The 12,812-nt window shown below is 38.5% G+C and overlaps 1 protein-coding gene across 3 annotated transcripts in view; it reads left to right on the top strand.

Annotated features, from left to right (window-relative positions):
- DEF8 (differentially expressed in FDCP 8 homolog) overlaps positions 1–12,812 on the top strand; it is a 312,159-nt gene that overhangs the window by 181,256 nt on the left and 118,091 nt on the right. For all 3 annotated transcript variants that reach the window (XR_010859239.2, XM_067140496.2, XM_067140497.2), the window contains one exon: positions 3,635–3,876. Coding sequence is in view for 2 of the 3 variants with exons in the window: in XM_067140496.2 (XP_066996597.1) it covers positions 3,635–3,876 (242 nt within the window). In the remaining variant the exon portion in view is untranslated. The remainder of the gene's footprint in view (positions 1–3,634; positions 3,877–12,812) is intronic.

Below are 12,812 nucleotides of genomic sequence, written 5' to 3'. Positions count from 1 at the left end.
AAAGACAATGTTTTAGGAATAATTATAACATTAAACTATATATAATAAAAATTAAAGTTATGATCTTTAATCTGACTCCTACAAGTCAGTGCTTGTTCCACATCAGACATTAGAGATTTACTTCTTTTCCTGAGGTCCTAAATCAACTTAAAGACATCTCATTGGTCATTAAATGATGGTAGGCTAAATGTTATTAGCATATGGTATAATATTTTCACTTTATTGGTGGTGTGAAAGCTGGTAGCTCTTGGTTGATATTAAAGTTTGATTTGGACTCCTTTGAACTGTCTCACTTGATTTAATGACATTTTAAATGTTAATATTTATCATCACAGTTCAACAAGACGGCGTTTGATTTGATAATTCTGAATGTTTTTCCGTTTTTAACCACTTGCTAGTTAAATGTTATTATGTATCAACTTCCTTAAATCACAAGTTCACAATCAACTGTTGTGTTATCACCTCATTCATAGTTACAAGCCTGATAAAGCTATTAATTAAAAAAAAAAATTATTGTCTTATGTCAATTTTCACACACGACTTTTTAGGATTCTTTTTAATACTGTCCTATTTTAACATAGTTCATATGGTAATCAGGTGCCTGATTTTATTTTAAGGTCAAATCATGACTGATGATGCCTGCATAATTAAGGCGAAGCATATACCATATCTTTAAATAATATGTCAACGAACAATTTAACAAGAACAAGCTCCTGATTGTATGTGCTTTTAATGTATTGATTAGGTGGATAAAATAATAACTTATTGTTATTATATAAAGTCAAATATCATTAATACGGAACCAAAAATTATTTATATCACATGTAATAAGGCCAGGATGTCGTGTAGATGAATTGCGCTCCACTCTCCGACGTTGCAAGAAGGCTTCTTTGTCAGTTCTTCGGACAAAACGCACAATTATTCCTCCACTAGTCTGGCCCTCACGTTTAGAAAGCCGATGACAAATGTCCACAGTTTCATTCTGGATATTTATATCTAAAGCTTTCCCCACCAATTTCACAGTCTCAAGGATGTCCTCATTTTTCGATTCAGGAATCCCAAATATTTCCACTGTATTTCACCTTGAGTATTGTTCAGTGTCAGTAACTCGGGACTCAAGAGACTTAACACGGGACTTCAAATCAAAGTTTTCCTGTTTTAGCGATTCCACATTTTCACTAAGGCATTTTATTTGTCCCTCTTGAATAGCCATATATTTGGCATAACTGTCCAGTTTCTTGTGACACAGGTCCAACGATTTACCCAACTCCCTTTCACGTTCTCTTCGCTCGTTTTTAAAATCCCTGAATTCAGACTGCAGTTCACGTAGTATCCCTATAATTTTATGAAGCTCAGCTGCACTAACTGTTCCACAACACTTGCCTTGCTTACTCTCAGTGCACTCGGGGGTGGTTCCACTTTTCACAGGGTATACACTGTACCTTCTTCCTGCTTAGATCGCCACTGCAAATGGCACACCCTGGCATGTTTTGTTTTGGTTAGCTCTGGCTCCGCACAAAACTGAAAATATTTATGTATGCATTTGTAGCACAGGTTAATAAGTATACTCAACACAATGAAGGTGTAACTGGAAAACTTTGCGCCACTTTCAATCAGGTTGATTCCACTATTACACTTAGAAGTACATAAACTTTCCAGAGCTCCCCTACCTGCCTTATTCACTCCATCGCCATCTTAATGAATCTCTGAGACTGAAAAAATGAGACAGAATTGGAAAAAAAATCCTAAAAGTAAAAACAGGCAAAAAAATTTGACAAAATGATTTAATAAATACACATTTCTGTAATCAGGGGGCCATGATCAGGATTTATATATATGATAACAATGTGTATGATGCACCAGTTAAAAGATGACTTGTCATCAAAATCCGGGCCCTGGTTATAAGAGACAGGAACATTTATATTTTTTCTCTCTCTTAAAGAAATAACAAACAGTAGGTTGTTCAAACGTTTAATACCAGTCAAACGCGCTACCACTATGCCACAATAGTAGCATGCAGAACTGGTCCATTATAACAATAGATATCAGGTCATGACATGCTGTGGCCCAACAACTTGTAACATTGCCTGTGGGTTTTTTTTTTTTTTTTTTTTTTGACAGCTGTACTTTCACTTAAAACATGGAGATGTGGTCTTGATATGATTAACCTCTTGGAACTTCTTTTCCAACCATTAGTTGACATGGGGACCAACCATTGTGTCTAAAAATTGGTCTATTACAACTGAAATCGGAGTTGTAAAGCCTGCATACAAGCCCAAAGAGGATTCTTTGAACATATGATCATAGTTTTCAAGTAACTCGATTTGCACTTCAATTCTTCTTTGTTTGACAATCGGAACTGACAACATTCTTGTTAATTTCTTCAATGAATTTACAGACCCACCTTTGAAGTTGGGTGTATCAAGTTGCTCTCACTGATAGGACTGGAAAGGTAGGTTTTTTTTTTTTTTTTTTTGCTAGGGGCTGTACGTCGCGCCGACACAGATAGGTCTTATGGCGACGATGGGATAGGAAAGGCCTTGGAGTTGGAAGGAAGCGGCCGTGGCCTTAAGGTACAGCCCCAGCATTTGCCTGGTGTGAAAATGGGAAACCACGGAAAACCATCTTCAGGACTGCCGATAGTGGGATTCGAACCTATCTCCCAGATACAAGCTCACAGCCGCGCGCCTCTACACGCACGGCCAACTCGCCCGGTGGAAAGGTAGTTTGATCCCAGGTTGTGGTCCATTTGGAGGCTATCCTTATGTTTTCTACGCTTCTGCCTGGCTCATACAATACCACATTAGAAGTCCCAGGTATAACAGTTATGTGCACTTCCACTGACAACACAGTAACAGAGGTTATTGCCTGGTTTCTCCATTCTACATACAGTACTTAGTAATGATGACAGCAGTATCTATGTGCTTTTCCTTCCCTATGTGGCTCAACAATATCACTACAGACTGTGAGGTAATTATGCCATGTTTAAGTTGTATTTGATACCAACAAATGCCTAGTATGTTAAAAGCAAGAGATCGTTTACTGGATGGGGACTGGTCCTGTTCACATGTCTGTTTGCTGCATGAAAATGCTGGCAAATTAAATTGATTTTGCCAGTTTCTGTTACTTATATTTTTCCTCTGTAACCCTTAGAGTAATCTCTATATTTTATTGATAATTTCATCATCGTGTCCTCTACTCCCAGTTTTAGATAATACAGTGATCCTCTTTGCATGCTGTGTAATTCATAGGTTAGTTCTCTCTGTTGGAATATTTTTCATTACTAATTATTAGCTCAGTTTTATATCCTTATTTTGGTTATGGATAACATCTGTATTGTATATGACCTCTGTTCAATTTTTTTTAAACAGAGATTTAAGATGAGTAATATTAAGTCTGAAGAAGTTCAATAATTACTATGCATATGAAATAGTAGCTATTGACTTGTAAGTAATGAACATCTTGCATGTCATAATGTATACACATTATTATTATGTTTTTATTATTATTATTATTATTATTATTATTATTATTATTATTATTATTATTATTATTATTATTATTAAAGTGTTTTCTGCAGACGTGGTTGGGTTTCATTTCACATTTTGTAATTTTTTCTTTGCTTATTCCCCAGAGAACAGTTGGGTAGAGCCCCGACTATGTGATTATAATGGTCATTATTACTGCCCTAACTGTCACTGGAATGCGTTGGCAGTAATACCTGCTCGTGTTGTGCACAACTGGGATTTTGAAGAGCGCAGAGTTACTCAAGTATCGAAACAGCTTCTTCAGCTCATGATAAATAGACCTATTCTTAAATTGCAAGATCTCAATCCCAGATTGTTTGGATTTGTGGAGGAACTAAGTTTAGTCAAGGTGAGTGTTCTGCAGTTAAGTTAGTGCTTGCAAATAAATAAAGCTGCTTTCTGAAGTTGCTGAAGTATGTGGTGAAGTTTAGGAATAAAGGTTAGTGATTTTTTTATTTTGGCAAAAAAGGAGAACTATGGCATGCTGATTATGTGCTAACAGTGAACATGTGCCTAGTTATAGATATAACTATTTGTTTAAATTTCTGTGATAATGTAATGAAGTTGTTGTGTAGTAGTTAGTGTAAAAGACTTCATTATCCATCACATTACTTTATTTCCATGTTGGCTTGTGCAAAAATAACTCCCTCCTTCTATTATTTCTTAGAAGAGAGTCATCAATCAATCAATCAATCAATCAATCATCATTCGTCTATATTCAGGGCAGATTTCCTATCAGCTGTTTACCTAATCTTCCCTTAAATGATTTCAAAGCAAATTTATCAATTATTTCCCCTGATAAATTATTCCAATCCCTAATTCCTCTTCATATAAATAAAGATCTGCCCCAGTCTGTCCTCTTGAATACCAACTTTATCTTCATATCATGATCATTCCTACCTTTAAAAGCTTAACTCAAGCATATTTGTCTACTAATGTCATTCCACCCTCTCTCCACTGGCAGCTCAGAACATACCAGTTAGTCAGGCAGCTCATCTGCTTATTCCCAAGTCCTCCCAGCCTAAAAGTTTGCAACATTTTTGTAACACTATTCTTTTAAAGAAAAGAAATTAATTTTTTAGCCCTATTGTATTATCTGTCTTAACAAGTGTTATGGTTCAGTTATTAAGGAAATTCCACCTTTACAATACCATTTAATTTATTCTTTCCAGAATAACATCAGTGAATCACGGTACATGTTTCGTCTTGGTTAAATGATATCCTCAGCCATCAAAATACAAAAAATGAAAACAACTATATATGTAATTTTAAAAACCCTAAATGTTACTTAGGTGTCTAATCCTGTCTGTACCGAGCTCGATAGCTGCAGTCGCTTAAGTGCGACCAGTGTCCAGTATTCGGGAGATAGTAGGTTCGAACCCCACTGTCGGCAGCCCTGAAAATGGTTTTCCGTGGTTTCCCATTTTCACACCAGGCAAATGCTGGGGCTGTACCTTAATTAAGGCCACGGCCGCTTCCTTCCCACTCCTAGCCCTTCCCTGTCCCATCGTCGCCACAAGACCTATCTGTGTCGGTGCGACGTAAAGCAACTAGCAAAAAAAAATCCTGTCTGTCACCGCTAGTCAGGAACTCACTGTTGAAAGCATATGATCATAGTATCACACATGCATGTTGAGTTAAAATTTGTGGACTCTAGTCAAAATCACTATTATTAAAAAACATAAATTTCCATGAATACACATATACACATATAAGAATATACTTTTTTGGTGTTTCTAAATTAAAAATTATTATTTTGTGCCGATCGTTGAAGAATATCTTGTTGCTATGTGAAATAACATATGTAAATTATATACTTATATTACACGCAATTCTAGTCCATTAAGTACATTGTCATACATCAGTATTTTAATGTGAATATGTAATATAATATTTTATTAAAGTCAACATGCAACTCTAGTTAATTAGTATATTTTACTGGTACGGTAGCTTATTGCTATAACATTCACGAATATAAACAAAGCTCATTTCAAATATGACTACACATTTGTAAAATGGGGCTTACTTCAACTGAATAGGCAAAACGCCTATGGTAAACATTTACACTCAATAAGCTTAAAGACGAATTCATTCCGCTACAATCGCATCTGTATATTAAGATATAAGCTTGTTAGTTTGTCACAATTTCAGTTATGGTGTAACATTTTTTAGCAAGAGTATAATTTTTTTTTTAAATTGTTAAATAATAGAGTATGTCAAAAAGATCTTTATGAGGCATAAGGTGAAAATGCAAATAAGATTCTAATGTAGCTGAGGATGACCTTATAGAGGGTCGAAACCGGTCCTAGACATGTGATAATCTGCATTACATGCAAATAAAAAGTATTGATCAGGTGGAGTTTTTCTTTTCCTTTTATGACAAAAGAATGCATCTAGCGCTCTCAAGCGTCTCCCATGGGAGTTATCGTTATACCACTTCTTCACAACAAATTTTCATGCATTATAACTCAAAAACTGACATTTCTTGACTTAGACCACTTTGGCTCTCAGCGGCTCATATGTGAAATGATTATTAAACCTCTTTCAGTTATAAGTGACTTGTGTACAGTTTCAGGAACAGAGAAAATGAAACCTTGTCCTAGTAATCCATCCCAATAGGTTTTTGAACGTGCAGTGAACTGGGTAGAGATATTACCATTGGACTGTGTGTATTATTGCATTAAATGAATACATTATACTTCATTGCACTCCATGAAGGAAACAAATTTTATACTGCACACAACAAAACAAAAGTTTTGCAACACCTTGCACTCTTTAAAAAGAGAGACATACAGAGGTACCATATCATTGTTATATATTGCCTAACAAAACAACAAATGAGACCCCCTACAACAATACAACTTTGCTTTCTCATTTGTTGTTACTGAATATAGCTCACACCAGTACCTTTAACACATCCACTTGCATTGATGCATTCCTGAATTTAGTAATCGGGAGATCGTGGGTTCGAGCCCCACTGTCGGCAGCCCTGAAGATGGTTTTCCGTGGTTTCCCATTTTCACACCAGGCAAATGCCGGGGCTGTACCTTAATTAAGGCCACGGCCGCTTCCTTCCACTTCCTTGGCCTTGCCCATCCCATCGTTGCCATAAGACCTATCTGTGTCGGTGCGACGTAAAGCAAATAGCATTCCTGAATTTATTTTGGCATACTGTCCACTAGTTCATCAAGATATTGTTGGTCCAGTTGTCCCACTCCTCAATGGTGATTTCAGTGTATATCTCACAGAGAGGTTGATGGGTCATGGCATTCATAAACAGCCTTCTTTAATGTGTCCCAGGCATATTCTATAGTGTTCATGTCCAGGCAACACGGCGGCCACTCTAGTCGAGTGATATTGTGATTTGTTAAGAAGGAAGCCATAAATTCCAGTTTTGACTCAGTTAAGGCTGCATTTCAGTCTGTCAGACACCAATTATAACACCTATAACACTATAACATACCTATTAAAAACTGACATATCAAAAAGAAAAGCAAAGCCTTGAACATGAAGGAAGCTGTCAAAATTTACATCGAAAAAAAATTAAGAGCTAACCAAGCCAACCTCAATGACAACACTCATTTAAAAATTTCCCCCTTCTTCACACAACATATTAATTTCTGATCAATATTCCACACTTTTTGCATTAGTGCTTAATATCCCACAGGAGGTTACTCTGACTGAAATGTCTGGAATGTGTGTTAGGATATTCTTATCTGTAGTAAATTCTCTGAATTTGTGCACAGTGTTTTAGCCACTCTAGATGTTGTAGTAGTTTATTATACTGCCTGACAAAGAAAAGTTAAGCACGCAGTAGGAGTGGTTGAAATTGAATGAAATTACATATGCTGAAAAACCCTGTGCCTTTTTGAACTGGTTACAATATGGGATGAAAGAGACAAGGCCATTGGCAGTTACAGGTGGAATGTTGGCGCCAAGTTAGTAGGGTTTCGCAACCCTCCGGCCCCAATACATGCCCTTATGTGGTTTGGAATGATGTCAAACAGCCTTTGAATCCTCTCCTCAGGCAAGTTCATCCACAGGTGTTGTAGCTGTCCCTCCAGGTCCCGCAGATTGGTACTGGGACGGAGTCCCCTTCCAATGTCATCCCACACGTGTTCAATGATGGAGAGGTCCGTTGATCTTGCTGGCTACGGGAGGACTTCAACATGCTCTAGGCTATCTATAGACACACATGCTGTGTCATGAGGGGTAGGATGTGTGGATGCAGAATGTCTGTGATGTATTGCTGTGCCATCAAAGTCTGCCAAAGCACTATTGGAGGTGACCTGACCGCATATCCTATAGCTCCCCACACCAGGATGCCAGGGATTACGCCTGTGTGTCTTTCCACAATATGGGCAAGATCTGCCCTCGACGCTGCCAAATCCGCACACGATGGTCATTGGAGGTTATGGAGAAGCGGGACTCATCACTGAACATGATGAGATGCCAGTTGTCCTCTGTCCATGGTGTTCTGGTGTCAATGGCAACCGATGCATGGGGTGGTAGAACACCAATTCGGCAGATGCGAGTCGTCGAGACACTGCGGGAACTCACAGGATGTTGTAGAGTCTCCAGTACATGTTGCATATGGCGGGTACCAAAGTTATGGGATCCCGCAATGCTTGGCGCACCATACAACGGTCGTCCCTCAGGGTGGTGTTTCTTGGTTGACCCAAACCTGCACGACGTGAGTGGGTGCCCTCATGTACCCATTGAGTCCTACATCGGCCCACTGTGACATCTGAATGGCCAACATGTCTGGCAATTGCGCGATATGACCAACCAGCCTCGTGCAGTCCCACAATGCAACCTTTGTCAAATGCTGTCAGTTGATGGATAGGCTGTCTAACGCATCTGCGAGGCATCGAAGGTGCTCTGTACTGCATGTTGTCCTCTCTGCACATCTTGCTTAACTGTCTGACTCACAGCATCTGACTGGTAACAACTTATCAACAACAGGACGGTGCCATCATGAATGCACTCTCATGGACGTTCTACACATTAAAGATCCTTGTAAATGTAATCATTTACTTACACATCAGTGGTGTGCTGAGTGGCTCAGACGGTTGAGACGCTGACCTCCTGACCCCAACTTGGCAGGTTCGGTCCTGGCTCAGTTCAGTGGTATTTGAAGGTGCTCAAATACGTCAGCCTTGTGTTAGTAGATTTACTAGCATGTAAAAGAACTTGTGCGGGACAAAATTCTGGCACCTCTGCTCCTCCAAAAACCGTTAAAAAGTAGTTAGTGTGACATAAAAACAATATTATTATTATTATTATTATTATTATTATTATTATTATTATTATTATTATTATTATTATTATTATTATTATTATGAAACTGTGAATTTTATCAAAGAAAATGTAAATAAACACACTAAGCTAAGTAAGTTAGAAATAGAGGAATTTTGGAATTAGTCCTGAAGAACAATTATTTCACTTTCAACAATGTTACTTACCAGCAAAAAGGACTCCCAAGGACCAGCATTGGAAATCTTAGTCTAAATTTATGTAGACAATTTGGAAAAAAATAAAATTATCAATAAAATAAATGGGATTTTTCATTGTCCATGATATGTCAATGACATTTTTGCTATTATCGAACAATTGCTGATGGTAAAAGAGCATGTGAATGACAAAAAGCATAATAGATTTTTAGTGATGAACGATCATATGACTGGCATCTTCTTCCATGGACCAGGATTTGGATATTGCTTATGTAGCTAACAAAGGCACCTTACTCAACATACTTGAAAGTATCCACATCGTTGGCTGAACGGTCAGCGTACTGGCCTTCGGTTCAGAGGGTCCCGGGTTCGATTCCCGGCTGGGTCGGGGATTTTAACCTTAATTGGTTAATTCCAATGGCACGGGGGCTGGGTGTATGTGTTGTCTTCATCATCATTTCATCCTCATCGCGACGCGCAGGTCACCTACGGGTGTCAAATAGAAAAACCTGCACCTGGCGAGCCGAACCCGTCCTGGGATATCCCGGCACTAAAAGCCATACGACATTTCATACTCTTGGACCAAAGAAATAATCCTAACTTCAACTTCAAAGAAATTTCAGAGAAAGTAAATATCCTTTTCAGTAAAATAATAAAGATACATTTACAACAGCAAGCCTCTCCCTTTTCTTTAACCTTCCTTCCTTCCCCTTTGCTGCCGCTTCTCCTCAATAGCAGCAGCTTAAGGCTGCTAGTGCTCATTCAAATGTCAACATGACCTGACAGAGTCCACTCGGTACGGCTGGAGGAGAAGGAGTGAGTATTTGCCTTATTACTTACTCAGCTTGCCTTTTCACTCTTGCTATTTATATTTTCATTAGCATACTACTTATTTTCAGTTTTCTAAGCCATCTATATTAAATCATTGAAGAGCTATAATATTAAGTCACCACTACTAGACAACACATTCAATGCCCTGCCTTGATGTTTTCATGGTTGAAAGCATTCTGTCAGGTACTAAGTTCCAACCTCGAAAAAAAAAAAAGGAAAGTTTTCCCTCCAGCCTATTCTTTAACTCCTTAGCACGGGTACACCATCACTATCGATCATCACAATCAAGAAGAGGTACTCAAGACCCAGGAAGACACTGCATCTTGTCTTTTAAATAATAGTATGTTAATGTTTTCAAAATTTAATATCATTATATATCTTGTTAAACATATTTTATCTATTTCAAGATGTTTTTCATAACTGTTTATTAGCTCAAAATTACCTAACACAGGTCAAGGCATGTAATAATTTTTAATATGACTATATATACCATTTCAATTTAAGTGGATAGTTGTATTTTATTGAATAAGTGCACCATTATAAATAAATTCTTATGAAGAATTATTGTCGTGAATTGTTAAGTCAGTATGGAATCGATTATGAATTTCGTCACTTGTAATAAAGATATGTCTTTGGAGGCATACTGATATGTCAATTCCTTCAAACGACTTGCTGTCCCTAACACTCCAGAGCACTCAAATATTATCATTCGCCTGCCGTGCTGAACGCTCCAAAGCGCTAGTCACATTCACATTAATTCAAAGTGTGTTGAGAGAGATATTGAAGGGTCTTGTGAAACCATACTGTATTTGCTTGACTCAGCAAGCTGTCAGGACCTTGTTGACAGCATTTCCTGTGTATATTTCCCAAGCAGACCTACTTTATAAACATCATCTTTGACTTAACTTGACTTAATTCCTGTATCTCCTAAGTGGAGCATAGGGCATCAATGAACTTCCGCCACCGGACTCTGTTCTGCGCCTTCGTCCTGATCTCTGTCCAGGTCTTCCGTCCTTTCTCCATCCCTTCTGCTATTACGCTCCTCCTCCATGTGTTTCTTGGTCTGCCTCTTCTCCTGCTACCTTGTGGGTTCCATTCCAGGGCTTGTCTTGCTATGTTGTCTTTATCCCCTTCCTGGGTCTTTATCTCACCGAACCCAGTCCATCTCGTCTCACTCAAGCCTAGTATGTCCAACCTGTATCGTTTCATCTCCTTAGATACTTCAGCCAAACTTCCTGCCTGCCACATTGTCTGTACATTCCACATTCCAATTCTCGTGTCCGATTTCATGCTAAAAGTCAGATCCATTTTATCCATCCGGCTTCTATTCGTTGATGTTTCTGTAATAAGTTAATCTCGGGCGTGTAGGTTATTGGCCTTCAGCACCCAAAGCCTGGTGAAGGGGCTGCCTTCTAAGTAGCCAGGCCTACTGATTTTCTGTCAGGGTTTCTTCCCTTAGCCTTTGAAGTTCCCACTTCTGACTACAAGGCAGCAGTTTCTATTCTATTTTCCCCGCATAGGAGGGTTGCCTCGTCCATCAGTTCCACCATTCCGAAGTCCGTCTTCTCCGTCTTCACTGCCGTTGAGGTCTTCACCGTAACCCTGGCAAGGGACCCTTACATGGGACTACCAGCTGGGTCAGCTGGATCAAGGTTTTTTAAAGAGGTGTTACTCCTCTATCACTTGCCCTTTGTCCTGACTTGTGACAGGCAGAGCCTGGCTTCCCAAACATTGGGCCCAGGTTGGTGGGTTTAAACATCATCTTTAGTTAGAGATCATTCTTATTCAAGTTCACACCATGTCGTCTAATCGCAGTGTTGTGTTGAAAGGTTCTTATGCTGTCAACAAATTCAGATTCTGTGAAAGATGGTACAGCGAAATGAAAAACTGGTAAAGGCAATGAAGAAATAGAAATTGCATGTCCCCGTGCTGTCATAAATTACACAAAACATATGGGTGGCATGGACATCAGTGATCAGAAAAGAGAATACTACAGGGTTGGGCAATCATCTAAAAAATGGTGGAAATTTATTTTTCATTTTGTGATCAAAGTGTGCATTGTGAACAGTTTCATTCTTTATGATATGAGTAACCGACCAGCTCTCACAACTCATGGAAACAGGCAGTTGAACTTCCGGTGCAACTTGATTGCAACAGCTGATTGGAAACTTTATGTCTCGCAAACGTACGGGTAGGAAAAGAAGTTTACCCATCGGCTGTACATCCCCTAAATTATTTCATTCTCTTGTGAAGGTACCTGATCGTGCTGAAGTGTGTGCTTTGTGTTTACAAATGAAAAATAGGTCAGCTTCTAGGAGAGGCAAATAAACAACATTCAAATGTAAGCAGTGCGAACAGTGCAGCATGGGGTGCTTTTTGGAATACCATCCAGAGCAAAATGTGGATGTTCAAAATTGGGTGAGTTATACATTTGTATGCACTGATCATTTAGGAACAAAATGCAAAAGAAATTACATTTATATCTTTATTCACTTGACTTCTAGTTATTTTCTTTTAAAGGGTAGTATTTATGCTGCTGTGCCTATTGGGATTTAAAGGACTCTGTCAGAAAACACGGTAATTACGGCCGGGCATCTGACTTTAAATGGGGTACGGCAAAGGGTTAATGTCGACAGTCGTACTTTCACCACACGTGCTTGCTGCTGATTCCATGTGTAACCTTAAATTAATGCAGCCAGCCTGATGTGGCATGAAAATCTATGCTGAGTCTGGTCTATGTTGTATACAAGGAACTTGGTATACAAGGCACAACATAAAAGATTATTGCTTCAACACATTTATACAATATGTACATGAAATAGAATGAAACTTTTCTTGAAGCTTGTGGAGTTGCTCACGTTTAATGTTAATATAAGGTAGTAGGCTGAGGGCCTGAATAATATTTACAAATTGAGATTCCTATATACATTCAATCTTGTCTTGATGAGACAGTCTGTTCAAATGAGAGAATGTTGAAAACTATCGGTCATGAATAATAACA

This window comes from Anabrus simplex, chromosome 2 (genome assembly GCF_040414725.1).
Source record: "Anabrus simplex isolate iqAnaSimp1 chromosome 2, ASM4041472v1, whole genome shotgun sequence".
NCBI classification, from domain to species: Eukaryota; Metazoa; Arthropoda; class Insecta; order Orthoptera; family Tettigoniidae; genus Anabrus; species Anabrus simplex.
The sequence above is the reverse complement of the archived record's forward strand: the minus strand, read 5'-3'. Positions and strand labels throughout refer to the sequence as shown.